The sequence below is a fragment of the Lithobates pipiens genome, unplaced genomic scaffold (genome assembly GCF_037356315.1).
Source record: "Lithobates pipiens isolate NorthernLeopardFrog02 unplaced genomic scaffold, aLitPip1_a1.2 Scaffold_27, whole genome shotgun sequence".
Classification (NCBI taxonomy): Eukaryota; Metazoa; Chordata; class Amphibia; order Anura; family Ranidae; genus Lithobates; species Lithobates pipiens.
Window position 1 is genome coordinate 42565182 of NW_027507788.1, and position 15112 is coordinate 42580293.

General features: G+C 43.3%; 1 protein-coding gene across 1 annotated transcript in view; it reads right to left on the reverse strand.

Annotated features, from left to right (window-relative positions):
• UBE4A (ubiquitination factor E4A) overlaps positions 1-10463 on the reverse strand; it is a 66756-nt gene extending 56293 nt beyond the window's left edge. The window contains exons 1-2 of the mRNA XM_077456887.1: positions 10351-10463; positions 251-415 (exon numbers count right to left, since the gene is read on the reverse strand). Coding sequence (XP_077313013.1) covers positions 251-371 — 121 coding nt within the window. The 5' untranslated portion in view covers positions 372-415; positions 10351-10463. The remainder of the gene's footprint in view (positions 1-250; positions 416-10350) is intronic.
• Between the last annotated feature and the right edge of the window lie 4649 nt (positions 10464-15112).

The window sequence follows — 15112 nt, forward strand, 5'->3', positions numbered from 1 at the left end:
TGCAAATCTATGCGGAACCGCAAAAACGGTGTCACACCAATTGGAACAGTGCCATGCCTCCAGTAGTCTGTGACTTGTCATGTGATATGAGCTCTCAAATTGCATGACAAATCACTCCAATGCGAACCTAGGCTTAATAACATTTTTTTTTTTTCTATTATTTTACTACAGAAGTCTGAAGTTATAAGCACAGTTACGTGATAAGATTTAGTATTGCTTGTATCCATTTTACTTTTGACAAAATAATTACCTGTTTGCTCGCTGAGCTGCTGCTTCTGTCCAGCTGCAAACTGACGAGCTTCTGCAAGAGACCCAAACAATGCAGCAAAAGGATTTGCCGAGATGCTGTTGTTGTTCTGTTGATCCGTCATCTTATATTACAGCAAGTTCCATGTAGTGTCCAATCTACAAGAACCTGTAAGATATCTACAGTCAAAATTTGCCTTTTTAAAAGCTTACATTTATTAAATATACCTTAAAAACAATACTATGATTATAGTCCAGAATGTACGCTTGATTGTTACTGTACTGATTAAAAGATAGAGGATTCATCACTTATAATCTTTGGAGAAAAAATAAATCACTAGCTGAATGCGGAGGAGTCACTTCTAGCAAAGCTTACGGAAAAAAAGTTAACTAATAAAAATAAATGTACCATTTGCAGAATGGATAAGTGCAAAAAAAAAAAAAAAAAACGCAAAAGGGAAAACATTCACAGAATAATCAATTTGAATTTTAATAAAAAGAAATACAATTGTAGAAGTAATATAATGTAGAAACAGTGCTTTTAGTTGTTCTAAAGCATAATGCTTTTTTACCTTAGTAAAACAGATCTCAGTCCCCATGTTACAAACAAGATAGGGGCTGTAGGTTTGTTTTTAAGGTGAATCTGTTTGTAAGTGGTACGTTTTTTAAGTGTAGCTCCCCTAAAAAAAAAAAAAAAATTAAGCTTTTTGAATAGCATAGGGAAGGGTTATCATCACCCCTGTAACATTTGTTTTGCTGTCTGTGCCCCTGTTATGAAGATGTCACCTCACTTTCTGCCCCAATGACAATTGGATTTTGAAAATGTTGGGTTGTTGTGGAAAGAAGCCTGGGTGATAAAGCATCAGGTGAGACACCTTTTCCCAGGTTACAGGAGTAAATTTCCCTTCCTAGGGGTAGATTCCTCTCACTTCCTATTGTCTCCCTCAGTTTGTAAGTAGGAGTAGTTTGTAAGTCGAATGTTTGCAACTAGGGGACCGCCTGTAAAGGCAAAGCTTGTTTTAATATATGCATCCAATTGGGGAGATTCCCTTCCCTTTCTGTCCCATAGCCATTGGTATAATCTCTTTTTTTCCTTTTACTTAAATAAAAAGGCTTTATCTACCTCCCGCCTGCACTATAGTCAAAAGACAGCTATAGCGTGGGCCATAATTGCCAGGAGGGCATCCATGTACGCCCTCCCAAGCATGCCCGGTCTGCACGCACCCTGCGGGGCGCATGCGGCGCACTCTGTGATCAGTGAGTCAATGAGACTCGGCTGATCACAGATCGGAGTAAGGGGCCGTTCCCAGCCCCTTACTACATGATCAGCTGTCAGCCAATGGCAGCTGATCACGTGATGTAAACAGAATATCAGTAATCAGATGACAGCGTGAGGAAAGAAAAAAGAAATCAAAGCCCATCACTGGTTTCTGTCAGAGGGACATCGATCCCAAACTGGTAGCCACTACTGCTAGGCAGTGCCCACCAGTGCCAGCTACCAGTCCATATCATTGCTGCCTATCAGTGCCACCTACCAACGCCATCTATCAAAGCCCACCGGTGCCACCTATCTGTGCTGCCAGTCAGTGTCCATCCGTCCAGCCTCATCAGCGCACATCAATGAAGGAGGAAAGTTACCTGCTTTCAAAATTTTATAACAAACTATGACCATAGTCACCAAGAAAACAATTGGCAACAATTGGCAACACACTACACTACACTACACTACACACTACACTGCAAAAAATAAAAATAATCAGAAGTGATTAAATACAACCGAAAGAAATCTCTATTTGTGTGAAAAAAAATGATTTGGGTCCAGTGTTGCATGACCAGGCAATTGTCATTCAAAGAGTGACAGTGCTGAAAATTGGCCTGGGCAAGAAGGGGGTTTAAGTGCCCCAAAAAGCAAGTGGTTAAAGTGGTTCTAAAGCCTTTTTTTTATTATTGAGCAGTGCCTCAACGTCTGTGTCTTTGGACGCAGGTAACATGGTTTGGGACTGCACCCACAAGTGTGCCACCATAGGAAGTAGTTTCCTATGGTGGCACACCAAGAAGAGAAGGAGCCAGGAGCGCCGGTGGGGGACCCCAAAAGAGGAGGCTCATAGCCACTCTGTGCAATTCCATTGCACAAAGCAGGTAAGTATATCATGTTTTTATTTAAAGTGGATCTTCACCCTCAGGAGAGATGTCCACCTCTCCACCGCCAGAATAGGGCTCGTGTGTGTGTGTGTGTGTGTGTGTGTGTGTGTGTGTTTTTCATAAAAAAGTGTGGCACCTGCCTAGGCGAACAACGTGCACTGCCCTCTCTTTGCCTCTAGGGATTTGCATGTCACATATCCCAGGAGGCAACGTGCCCTGATTCAGAAAGTAGGAGGGCGGTGTGCCTAGCACTGCATCATCAGGGGGCATGCTGGCTGAACCAGGAAGAGGCAGGTGGGTGAGTATGAAAACTTACACAAAGGACAACGCGGTAAGCGGAAGGGGGGGGGATAGCTATTTGTTCTACGTCTGATTTTGTACATTTGCCCACTGACAAAGAAATGATCAGTCTATAATTTTAATGGCAGGTTTATTTTACAGTAAGGGACAGAATAACAACAAAATTATCCAGAAAAACACATTTAAAAAAAAGTTATAAATTGATTTGCATTTTAATGAGTGAAATAAGTATTTGATCCCCTATCAATAAGCAAGATTTTTGGCTCCCAGGTGTCTTCTATACAAGTAACAAGCTGAGATTAGGAGCACTCTCCTAAAGGGAGTGCTCCTAATCGCAGCTTGTTACTCGTATAAAAGACACATGTCCACAGAAGCAATCAGATTCCAATCTCTCCACCATGGCCAAGACCAAAGAGCTGCCCAAGGGTGCCCGAGAAAAGATTGTAGACCTACACAAGGCTAGAATGGGCTACAAGACCATCACCAAGCAGCTTGGTGAGAGGGTGACAACAGTTGGTGCAATTATTTGTCAAGCGAAGAAACACAAAATAACTCCATCTCCCTCAGTATGGGGCTCCATGCAAGATCTCACCTCGTGGATTTTAAATGATCATGAGAATGGTGAGAAATCAGCCCAGAACTACACAGGAGAATCTTGTCAATGATCTCAAGGCAGCTGGGGCCATAGTCACCAAGAAAACAATTGGCAACACACTACACTGAAATCCTGCAGCACCCGCATGGTCCCCCTATTCAAGAAAGAACATCTACAGGCCTGTCTGAAAATGAACATCTAAATGATTCAGAGAAGAATTGGGTGAAAGTGTTGTGATCAGATGAGACCAAAATTGAGCTTTTTGCCATGAACTCAACTCACCGTATTTGGAGGAGGAGGAGAAATGCTGCCTACGACCCCAAGAACACCATCACACACTTGGTGCAATTATTTGCAAATGGAAGAAACATGGAAGAGTGGCAAGAAAGCCATTCTTGAAAGAAATCTATAAGAAGTCTTGTTTGCAGTTTGTGAGAAGCCATTTGGGGACACAGCAAACATGCGGAAGAAGGTGCTCTGATCAGATAAGACCAAAATGTAACTTTTTGGACTAAAAGCAAAATGCTATGTATGGGGGAAAACTAACACTGCACATCACCCTGAACACACCATCCCCACCGTGAAACATGGTGGTGGCAGCATCATGTTGTGGGGATGCTTTTCTTCAGCAGGGACAGGGAAGCTGGTCAGAGTTGATGGGAAGATGGATGGAGCCAAATACAGGGTAGTCTTAGAAGAAAACCTGTTAGAGTCTGTAAAAGACTTGAGACTGCGGAGAAGGTTCACCTTCCAGCAGGACAACGACCCTAAACATGCAGCCAGAGCTACAATGGAATGGTTTAGATCAAAGCATATTCATGTGTTAGAGCGGCCCAGTCAAAGTCTAAACCTTTTTTTTATTTTTTATGTTAGGAATGGGATTGTGGTTTTGAATGTTGGATATTGAATAAATGTAAAATGATGTATGTTTTAAAATTAATAAAAAGTAATTTGAAACAAAGTCTAAACCTAAATCTAATTGAGAATCTGAGGCATGACTTGAAAATTGCTGTTCACAGCAAGCTGGTAGAGACATCCCCAAAAAGTTTTGCAGCTGTAATTGCAGTAAAAGGCGGTTCTACAAAGTACTGACTCCGGGGGCTGAATGCAAATGCACCCACACTTTTCACATATTTATTTGTGAAAAATTTGTAAAATCATTTTCCTTCCACAATTATGTGCCACTTTGTGTTGGTCTATCACATAAAAATCCCAATAAAATCCATTTATGATTTTGGTTGTAACATGACAAAATTTGGAACATTTCGAGGGGTATGAATACTTTTTCATGGCACTGTATATGCCAGGGTCCTGAGAGCCACACACACAATAAGTAGCAAAGGGCTCCTGTCTGCAGATTGAGTACCTGGGGCCTTCACCAACCTTATTCAGACCAGGGCCCAGTAAATTCTTTAAAACCTTTCATGCCACATAAATAAAAAAAACAAAAAAAAAACAAACAGTCTATACACATATGGAATATGGCAATGCAAAATATGTAATGAAAAACTTGAAGGTTCTGGATGGGGCTGGGTGTCACTGTTGGGGGAGGTGAGGGTACTGAAGAGGGTTGGGGGACTCTGCAGCAGACCTGGTAGCCCTGTTAAGGGTGAGGTCTCTGGAGGGAGTTAGGAATATTCTGGAGGCTGGTGGCTCTGCAGATGATAGATAGAAGGGCACCCTGGGTGGTTGAGGGGTATTGTGGGACACTGCTGAAGGCTTTGCAGCACACTGGGGGAGGTGGGGGGCTCTCAGGAGGCCTAAGAGTACCGCAGACAATTATGGGAGGCTGGGAGCACTATGGGAGTTGGGATACGGAGGCCCAGGAGGAGAGAGGCCATGGCCCTATTTACAATCACCAGTGCACAGTACCCCATATATACACACACAGCAATCAATCACCATGCCTGTATACATCATCCTCCATGTCATCTTTACAAGCAAGTGGACAAAAACAAGACAACAATAGTAAATAATAAAGTTGCCCCCCCCCCCCCCTCCCTCTCTCTGCTAACATGTAGTTGTGTTAAAGCGGGCAGAGATCTGAATCACACAGCAGGCAGATAATAACATATGGCTGTCCTCTACAACACAACCAACACCTCGTCACATCTGTCATCATACAGTTGGACTGCGTACTGACATCGGCATCACCTACAGGATAGTCACAGGGGATGGTCCAACAGCGTGTGCCTGCAATCACATATCTCCGCCGTGTATATAGAGTGTCACTGCATGGAGTCACTGGGCAGTCTGTGATCATAGATGTCAGTGTAGTAAAGATATATGGAATTACTGTACAGTCTATGATCACAGGTCTTAGTGTATATAATATAATCCCAGCGTACAGAATATATATGGAATCGCTGTGTGGTGACAGATCACAGTGTATATAATATATATGGGGTGTACAGAATACAAATGGAATCGCTGTGTGATGGCAGACGTTGGTGTATAAAAAAAAAATATATATATATATATATATATATATATATATATATATATATATATATGAAATCGCTGTGTGATGACAGATCCCGGTGTACAGAATATACATGGAATCGCTGTGTGGTGACAGAGCCCGGTGTATAGAATATACACGGAATCGCTGTGTGATGACAGATCCCGGTGTACAGAATATACATGGAATCGCTGTGTGGTGACAGAGCCCGGTGTATAGAATATACATGGAATCGCTGTGTGGTGACAGATCCCGGTATACAGAATATACATGGAATCGCTGTGTAGTGACAGATCCCGGTGTACAGAATATACATGGAATCGCTGTGTGGTGACAGATCCCAGTGTACAGAATATACATGGAATCGCTGTGTGATGACAGAGCCCGGTGTATAGAATATACATGGAATCGCTGTGTGGTGACAGATCCCGGTGTATAGAATATACATGGAATCGCTGTGTGGTGACAGATCCCGGTGTATAGAATATACATGGAATCGCTGTGTGGTGACAGAGCCCGGTGTACAGAATATACATGGAATCGCTGTGTGATGACAGATCCGGTGGATAGAATATACATGGAATCGCTGTGTGATGACAGATCCCGGTGTATAGAATATACATGGAATCGCTGTGTGATGACAGATCCCGGTGAATAGAATATACATGGAATCGCTGTGTGATGACAGATCCCGGTGTATAGAATATACATGGAATCGCTGTGTGGTGACAGAGCCCGGTGTATAGAATATACATGGAATCGTTGTGTGGTGACAGATCCCGGTGTATAGAATATACATGGAATCGCTGTGTGGTGACAGATCCCGGTGTATAGAATATACATGGAATCGCTGTGTGATGACAGATCCCGGTGTACAGAATATACATGGAATCGCTGTGTGGTGACAGATCCCGGTGTATAGAATATACATGGAATCGCTGTGTGGTGACAGATCCCGATGTATAGAATATACATGGAATCGCTGTGTGGTGACAGATCCCGATGTATAGAATATACATGGAATCGCTGTGTGGTGTAAGATCCCGGTGTATAGAATATACATGGAATCGCTGTGTGGTGACAGATCCCGGTGTATAGAATATACATGGAATCGTTGTGTGGTGACAGATCCCGGTGTACAGAATATACATGGAATCGCTGTGCGATCACAGATCCCGGTATACAGAATATACATGGAATCGCTGTGTGGTGACAGATCCCGGTGTACAGAATATACATGGAATCGCTGTGTGATGACAGATCCCGGTGAATAGAATATACATGGAATCGCTGTGTGATGACAGATCCCGGTGTATAGAATATACATGGAATCGCTGTGTGGTGACAGAGCCCGGTGTATAGAATATACATGGAATCGCTGTGTGGTGACAGATCCCGGTGTATAGAATATACATGGAATCGCTGTGTGGTGACAGATCCGGTGGATAGAATATACATGGAATCGCTGTGTGGTGACAGAGCCCGGTGTACAGAATATACATGGAATCGCTGTGTGATGACAGATCTGGTGGATAGAATATACATGGAATCGCTGTGTGATGACAGATCCCGGTGTACAGAATATACATGGAATCGCTGTGTGGTGACAGATCCCGGGGGACAGAATATACATGGAATCGCTGTGTGGTGACAGATCCCGGTGTACAGAATATACATGGAATCGCTGTGTGGTGACAGATCCCGGTGTACAGAATATACATGGAATCGCTGTGTGATGACAGATCCCGGTGTATAGAATATACATGGAATCGCTGTGTGGTGACAGATTCCAGTGTACAGAATATACATGGAATCGCTGTGTGGTGACAGATCCCGGTGTACAGAATATACATGGAATCGCTGTGTGATGACAGATCCCGGTGTATAGAATATACTTGGAATCGCTGTGTGGTGACAGATCCCGGTGTACAGAATATACATGGAATCGCTGTGTGGTGACAGATGTCGGTGTAAAGAATATACATGGAATCACTGTGTGGTGACAGATCCCGGGGGACAGAATATACATGGAATCGCTGTGTGGTGACAGATCCCGGTGTACAGAATATACATGGAATCGCTGTGTGGTGACAGATGTCGGTGTACAGAATATACACGGAATCGCTGTGTGGTGACAGATCCCGGGGGACAGAATATACATGGAATCGCTGTGTGATGACAGATCCCGGTGTACAGAATATACATGGAATCGCTGTGTGATGACAGATCCCGATGTATAGAATATACTTGGAATCGCTGTGTGGTGACAGATCCCGGTGTACAGAATATACACGGAATCGCTGTGTGGTGACAGATGTCGGTGTACAGAATATACATGGAATCGCTGTGTGGTGACAGATCCCGGGGGACAGAATATACATGGAATCGCTGTGTGGTGACAGATCCCGGTGTACAGAATATACATGGAATCGCTGTTTGGTGACAGATCTCGGTGTACAGAATATACATGGAATCGCTGTGTGGTGACAGATCCCGGTGTATAGAATATACATGGAATCGCTGTGTGGTGACAGATCCCGGTGTATAGAATATACACGGAATCGCTGTGTGGTGACAGATGTCGGTGTACAGAATATACACGGAATCGCTGTGTGGTGACAGATGTCGGTGTACAGAATATACACGGAATCGCTGTGTGGTGACAGATGTCGGTGTACAGAATATACACGGAATCGCTGTGTGGTGACAGATCCCGGGGGACAGAATATACATGGAATCGCTGTGTGGTGACAGATCCCGGTGTATAGAATATACATGGAATCGCTGTGTGGTGACAGATCCCGATGTATAGAATATACATGGAATCGCTGTGTGGTGACAGATCCCGATGTATAGAATATACATGGAATCGCTGTGTGGTGACAGAGCCCGGTGTATAGAATATACATGGAATCGCTGTGTGGTGACAGATCCCGGTGTATAGAATATACATGGAATCGCTGTGTGGTGTAAGATCCCGGTGTATAGAATATACATGGAATCACTGTGTGGTGACAGATCCCGGTGTATAGAATATACATGGAATCGCTGTGTGGTGACAGAGCCCGGTGTATAGAATATACATGGAATCGCTGTGTGGTGACAGATCCCGGGGGACAGAATATACATGGAATCGCTGTGTGGTGACAGATCCCGGTGTACAGAATATACATGGAATCGCTGTGTGGTGACAGATCCCGGTGTACAGAATATACATGGAATCGCTGTGTGGTGACAGATCCCGGTGTACAGAATATACATGGAATCGCTGTGTGATGACAGATCCCGGTGTATAGAATATACATGGAATCGCTGTGTGATGACAGATCCCGGTGTATAGAATATACTTGGAATCGCTGTGTGGTGACAGATCCCGGTGTACAGAATATACATGGAATCGCTGTGTGGTGACAGATGTCGGTGTAAAGAATATACATGGAATCACTGTGTGGTGACAGATCCCGGGGGACAGAATATACATGGAATCGCTGTGTGGTGACAGATCCCGGTGTACAGAATATACATGGAATCGCTGTGTGGTGACAGATCCCGGTGTACAGAATATACATGGAATCGCTGTGTGGTGACAGATCCCGGGGGACAGAATATACATGGAATCGCTGTGTGGTGACAGATCCCGGTGTACAGAATATACATGGAATCGCTGTGTGGTGACAGATCTCGGTGTACAGAATATACATGGAATCGCTGTGTGGTGACAGATCCCGGTGTATAGAATATACATGGAATCGCTGTGTGGTGACAGATCCCGGTGTATAGAATATACACGGAATCGCTGTGTGGTGACAGATGTCGGTGTACAGAATATACACGGAATCGCTGTGTGGTGACAGATGTCGGTGTACAGAATATACACGGAATCGCTGTGTGGTGACAGATGTCGGTGTACAGAATATACACGGAATCGCTGTGTGGTGACAGATCCCGGGGGACAGAATATACATGGAATCGCTGTGTGGTGACAGATCCCGGTGTATAGAATATACATGGAATCGCTGTGTGGTGACAGATCCCGATGTATAGAATATACATGGAATCGCTGTGTGGTGACAGAGCCCGGTGTATAGAATATACATGGAATCGCTGTGTGGTGTAAGATCCCGGTGTATAGAATATACATGGAATCACTGTGTGGTGACAGATCCCGGTGTATAGAATATACATGGAATCGCTGTGTGGTGACAGAGCCCGGTGTATAGAATATACATGGAATCGCTGTGTGGTGACAGATCCCGGTGTATAGAATATACATGGAATCGCTGTGTGGTGACAGATCCCGGTGTATAGAATATACATGGAATCGCTGTGTGGTGACAGATCCCGGGGGACAGAATATACATGGAATCGCTGTGTGGTGACAGATCCCGGTGTATAGAATATACATGGAATCGCTGTGTGGTGACAGATCCCGGTGTATAGAATATACACGGAATCGCTGTGTGGTGACAGATCCCGGTGTATAGAATATACATGGAATCGCTGTGTGGTGACAAATCCCGGTGTACAGAATATACATGGAATCGCTGTGTGGTGACAGATGTCGGTGTGTCTCTAGAATGTCATTGTGCACAAAGCTCACACATACCTTCTCCGAGTCTGTGACTCAACGTTTCCGCCTCTTTGACACTTCCGCTTCTCTCCCTGGTACCTAGAGGGGTCTGGCTGCGGAGTGGAGATCCACGTTTGACAGGAAGCATGTGACCTCCAATGCAATTTTTTTTTTTAAATTGAACTTTATTGTAACAAACAATGAATGGCTGTAGCTGGAGCTCCACTGTCGACAGGTAACATGTGGCCTCCACTGTACTTCACATTTTTTCTAATGAACTTTAATGTAACAAACATTAAATAGACATTAGGAACAATATGTTGAAGTGGAGGTGACATGTTTCCTGTCACATCTGCATTCTCCCCCCTCCCCCATGGTATCTGGCTGCAGACTTGGAGCTCCTCTCTCCACAGGAATCGTGTCCTCCACTGATTTTTGTTGTTTTAATCAACTTTAACCCCTTTGCTGTCAGAGTCATTTTTGCATTTTCTGCACACATGTTCATTTCATTTAATTTCAAGATTACATTAAACCCCCCCAAAAAATATATATTTTCTGAAAGCAGACGCCTGAGAGAATAAAATATTGGTAGTTAAAAAAAAAAATGTGTCACAATATTATCGCAAAGGTCTAGGAAATGCAAAAATTCCAGTAAAAATACACTAACGTCAATTTAACGTAAAAAAAAACCTCAAGTTTTTGCTAAAATATAAAAGCCAAGATTGCACCGAGTAAATAGATACCCAACATGCCAAATTTTAAATTTGCGTGCGTCTGTGAAATGGCAACAAACTTCAGTATCCTATATTTTCTGTAGGAGACGCTTCAAAAGCCCCCTATAGATCATCAGTTTAGTGCTGTGGAGGAGGTCTGGTACTAGAATTATTGCTCTCATTCTGGCATTTTCAAGTGTAGGTCCCCCGACGCTTGTATTTACGTTTATATGTGCATATATGTCGGGATTGGGGGGGCTCCAAATATTTTTTTTGGGGGGGTTATGCGCGTGGGTGTAGCTTTATTTATTTTTTGCTTAAAGCGGGGTGCCTATTTAAAAAAATAAAAAAATAAAATCACCAGCTACAAATACTGCAGCTACTGACTTTTAATAATCGGACACTTACCTGTTCTAGGGTGCAGGGGAACGAAGCCCCACTCGCTCCCCCTCTGTTCGGCGGCGCCGGCATTGTAAGTGTGGACGCCCGGCTGTGGCTTCACAGCCGGGCACCAACTGCGCATGCGTGAGCGGCGCCGTGCGCCATGAGTGGCCGCGCAATCATCTTGGACCTGTCATGTGTCCCAGATGATTGACAGGAGCGAGGGGGCAGAGCTGAGCCCTTCCTGCGCCGAGGGGAAGTGATGTCACCAGCACAGGCACTGAAGGAGGCAGACTACCAGGGACCCTCTAGCAACAGCCATTTAGAGGTGAGTTAAAAGAATGTTTTTTTCCAATATTCACATTTGTTGACATCGGTTTAGACTTTAATGGCTGTGTGTTGAGTTATTTTGAGGGGACAGCAAATTTACACTGTTATACAAGCTGTACACTCACTACTTTATATTGTAGCAAAGTGTAATTTCTTCAGTGCTGTCACATGAAAGGATAGAATAGAATATTTACAAAAATGTGAGGGGTGTACGGTGTACTCACTTTTGCAGGATACTTTATATATATATAGTCTAGTATATACAGTATATATACAGGCATACCCCACTTTTAAGTACACAATGGGGTTTATTTACTACTACTAAGCTGGAACAATAAAAAACAGGCTGACTTCTGCATAGAAACCAATGAGCTTCTAACCCCAGCTTGTTCAATTGGTAATTGGTAATAAAACCTGAAAGCTCATTGGTTTCTATGCAGAAGTGAGCTTGATTTTGCACTTTCCAGCTTTAGTAAATAAACCCCATTGCGTACTTAAAACTGGGGTATGTATGTATATGTATGTATGTGTGTGTGTAATATAAAAAAAATATATATATATATATTACGCACACACATACATATATACATACATACATATACATATATAATGTTTTTATAGGGCTTATGGTGCAACCTATACCAGAATGACTAATTTATCTATAATATAATACCCAGGTTATATTTCCCAGTGCTCGTGCCAGTGTATAAACAATGGAATTAGCTTATCCACACACCACGTTACCAGTCATATATGCACTGTACTATTGTAAAGGAGATAGCAACCCAAATACAATGCATTTTGGGCTCACCACAGAGGAGTGTACATAAAGGGGGTAGGTGGGAAGTGAGCATGCATTAGCATTAAAGGGGCCTTTTGTTAGGGATTCTGTCTTCATATAAGATATTGATTTGAGCCTCCTTCCTCTTCCTTTTCTTCTTTTTTGGGTTGCTATCTCCTTTACAATAGTACAGTGCATATAAGACTGGTAACGTGGTGTGTGGATAAGCTAATTCCATTGTTTATACACTGGCACGAGCACTGGGAAATATAACCTGGGTATTATATTATAGATAAATTAGTCATTCTGGTATAGATAGTGCCATAAGCCCTATAATAACATTATAAATAGCTAAACAGCCATAGCTCCCTAACAGGGGCTGAGGGCTTAGCCCTTGTACACACGGTCGGAGAATCCATCAGAATGTGTCCTATCGGACCGTGTTGTCGGATAATCCGACTGTGTGTGGTATGCATCGGACTGATTCCGTCGGAATATCCGTCGGACCAAATTTTCCAACTTGTTGGAAATATTTTCCGACAAACTGGTCCGATAGGACATACTCCAATCATGTGTAGCCTACTCCGATGGACAAAGTGCCATGCATGCTCACATTCAAATTCCGACACGGAAGCGCTCGTTCAGGTAAAACTACTGCTCGTATGCGAAATAGCACATTCGTCACGCTGCAATGTTAAAAATTCTTTCATGAAGAGCATTCTCTTGTTCTTTACAATGCTGCAAGAACGAAATTCTTTTGATGCTCATAGTCACACACACTTCTTCCGAACGTATTTCATTACCCTTTTTTAACCATTTCAGCAATACAATTTTAGTTTGCGTCACATCTACACAATTTTAGATTTTTTAAATTCTTTTTTGGATGTTTTTTTATTTTTAATTCCTAAAAATCTCCTTTAAAGACAGTTTGCTCATTTCTCCTTTTTTTGGGGTGTTTTTTGTGTGTAAACTTACCACAACATTATTTTATTTTTTATCTTTGGTTTTTCTTTTTTAATCTACAGGAGGTTGTTTAGTGTTGGTACCCTTTGTTATTCATTTCACTTTGTATTTTTGAAATGTACCTGCCTGCTCACAAAGAAACTGGCCTTTTGGAAGGAAAACACATACACAAGTATTTCATTAAACAAAAAAATCCTTTATTTTGGTCGCTGTAAAATAAAAATAGGAACGCAACGCTGGAGAAACTTCTTACTTTGGTGCAGCCTTTGGCCCACAGGGCAGACATGAACAAATTAGAATATAAAAAATTGGTGGCCTGAGGAGTACATATCTCAGGGAGAGAAGTCTGGTCCCGAAGTCCTAGAGAACAGGAAATTCAGATTCCATTTATGTCCCCAGGATGTGGTTCTTCAAGAGGCTGCATCTTCTGGCAGGCCAGACTGAACCCAGGCCATCACTCTCTCATCTTCCTTCGGCACTTCCCACCAGGCATCCTTCTAGGCTGTTGCTAGGCTCCTGTAGTTGGGGCAGGAGGAGGAGAAGGAGGGCGTTGTTCGACCTCCTGGCTGCCACTTGCCACAGCCTCCCCCCGGCTGAGGTCTTCCTGTGTATGAAAAGGGGACATAGTTTTCGTTTTTTGATCATCAATCACACCATTTTGTGCTCCTGGCTTTTGATAATTGAATGTTACCAAATAGAATAGACTATCATTCTGAGCCCAGCATTTCCCTTTCCCGTCCCAATCATTTTTGGTCACTACTGTCTATTGAGATGTAAACCACTATTGAGAAATCACAACTTATTGATCAATAAGAACATCTAGTTAACATCATTAAATGTAACACAAGAAATATGTTCAACAATGCAATACCTGTCTCAAGCTGGGCCCCACCACATGTTGCTGCCTGGAAGGCCCAGGTTGGACATTGGAAGCCTCAGCTGGGGGTGAAGGATGCCTTGAAGGAAGCCTGGAGAGTGGTGGCCTGAGTGGTGGCCTGAGTGGTGGCCTGGGTACCCCCTGGTCTACCAGAAAATGCAGCCTGTCAAAGTGAACCATCCTGGGGTAATAAACGGCATCTGTATTTCCTGCTCTCAAGGACTCCAGGTGCTTCTTTCTCTCCCTGAGATATGTAATCCTGATGGCCACAATTTTCCTATTCAGATGATCCGCACCAAAGAAAGCAGTTTTTCCAGCGCTGCATTTCTCTTTGTTATGTCGGCATAAAACTCATTGTGGAACTGCCACAGGCAGGGCATCTCCTTGTAGAGTTCTAGGAATAGCCCCATAAAATTTGGGTTGTGGAATGGATCCATATTGTCTGCAAGACACAACACAAGACAAACCTTCAAATACAAATAATGCCATTAAAAACCCTCCTAATCTTGTCCCAACATCGGCCTATATAGAAGCAGTCTAGTCTAGAGAAGCACCAAGTTTAAAATTTTACCTTCGTTTGCACGTTTGTCGCGTCCGCGCCTCACTCTCTTCCCAGATCGTACGGATGATACACGCGTGTTGCGTTTTATATACAGTGCGCATGCGTGAAACTACGCCCGCCCCTGACGTTCTTTCTAGACTATTCCCCGCCCCTTCGCTTCCGGCGCAGTGGGGAGAGCAGATGGCGGAGAG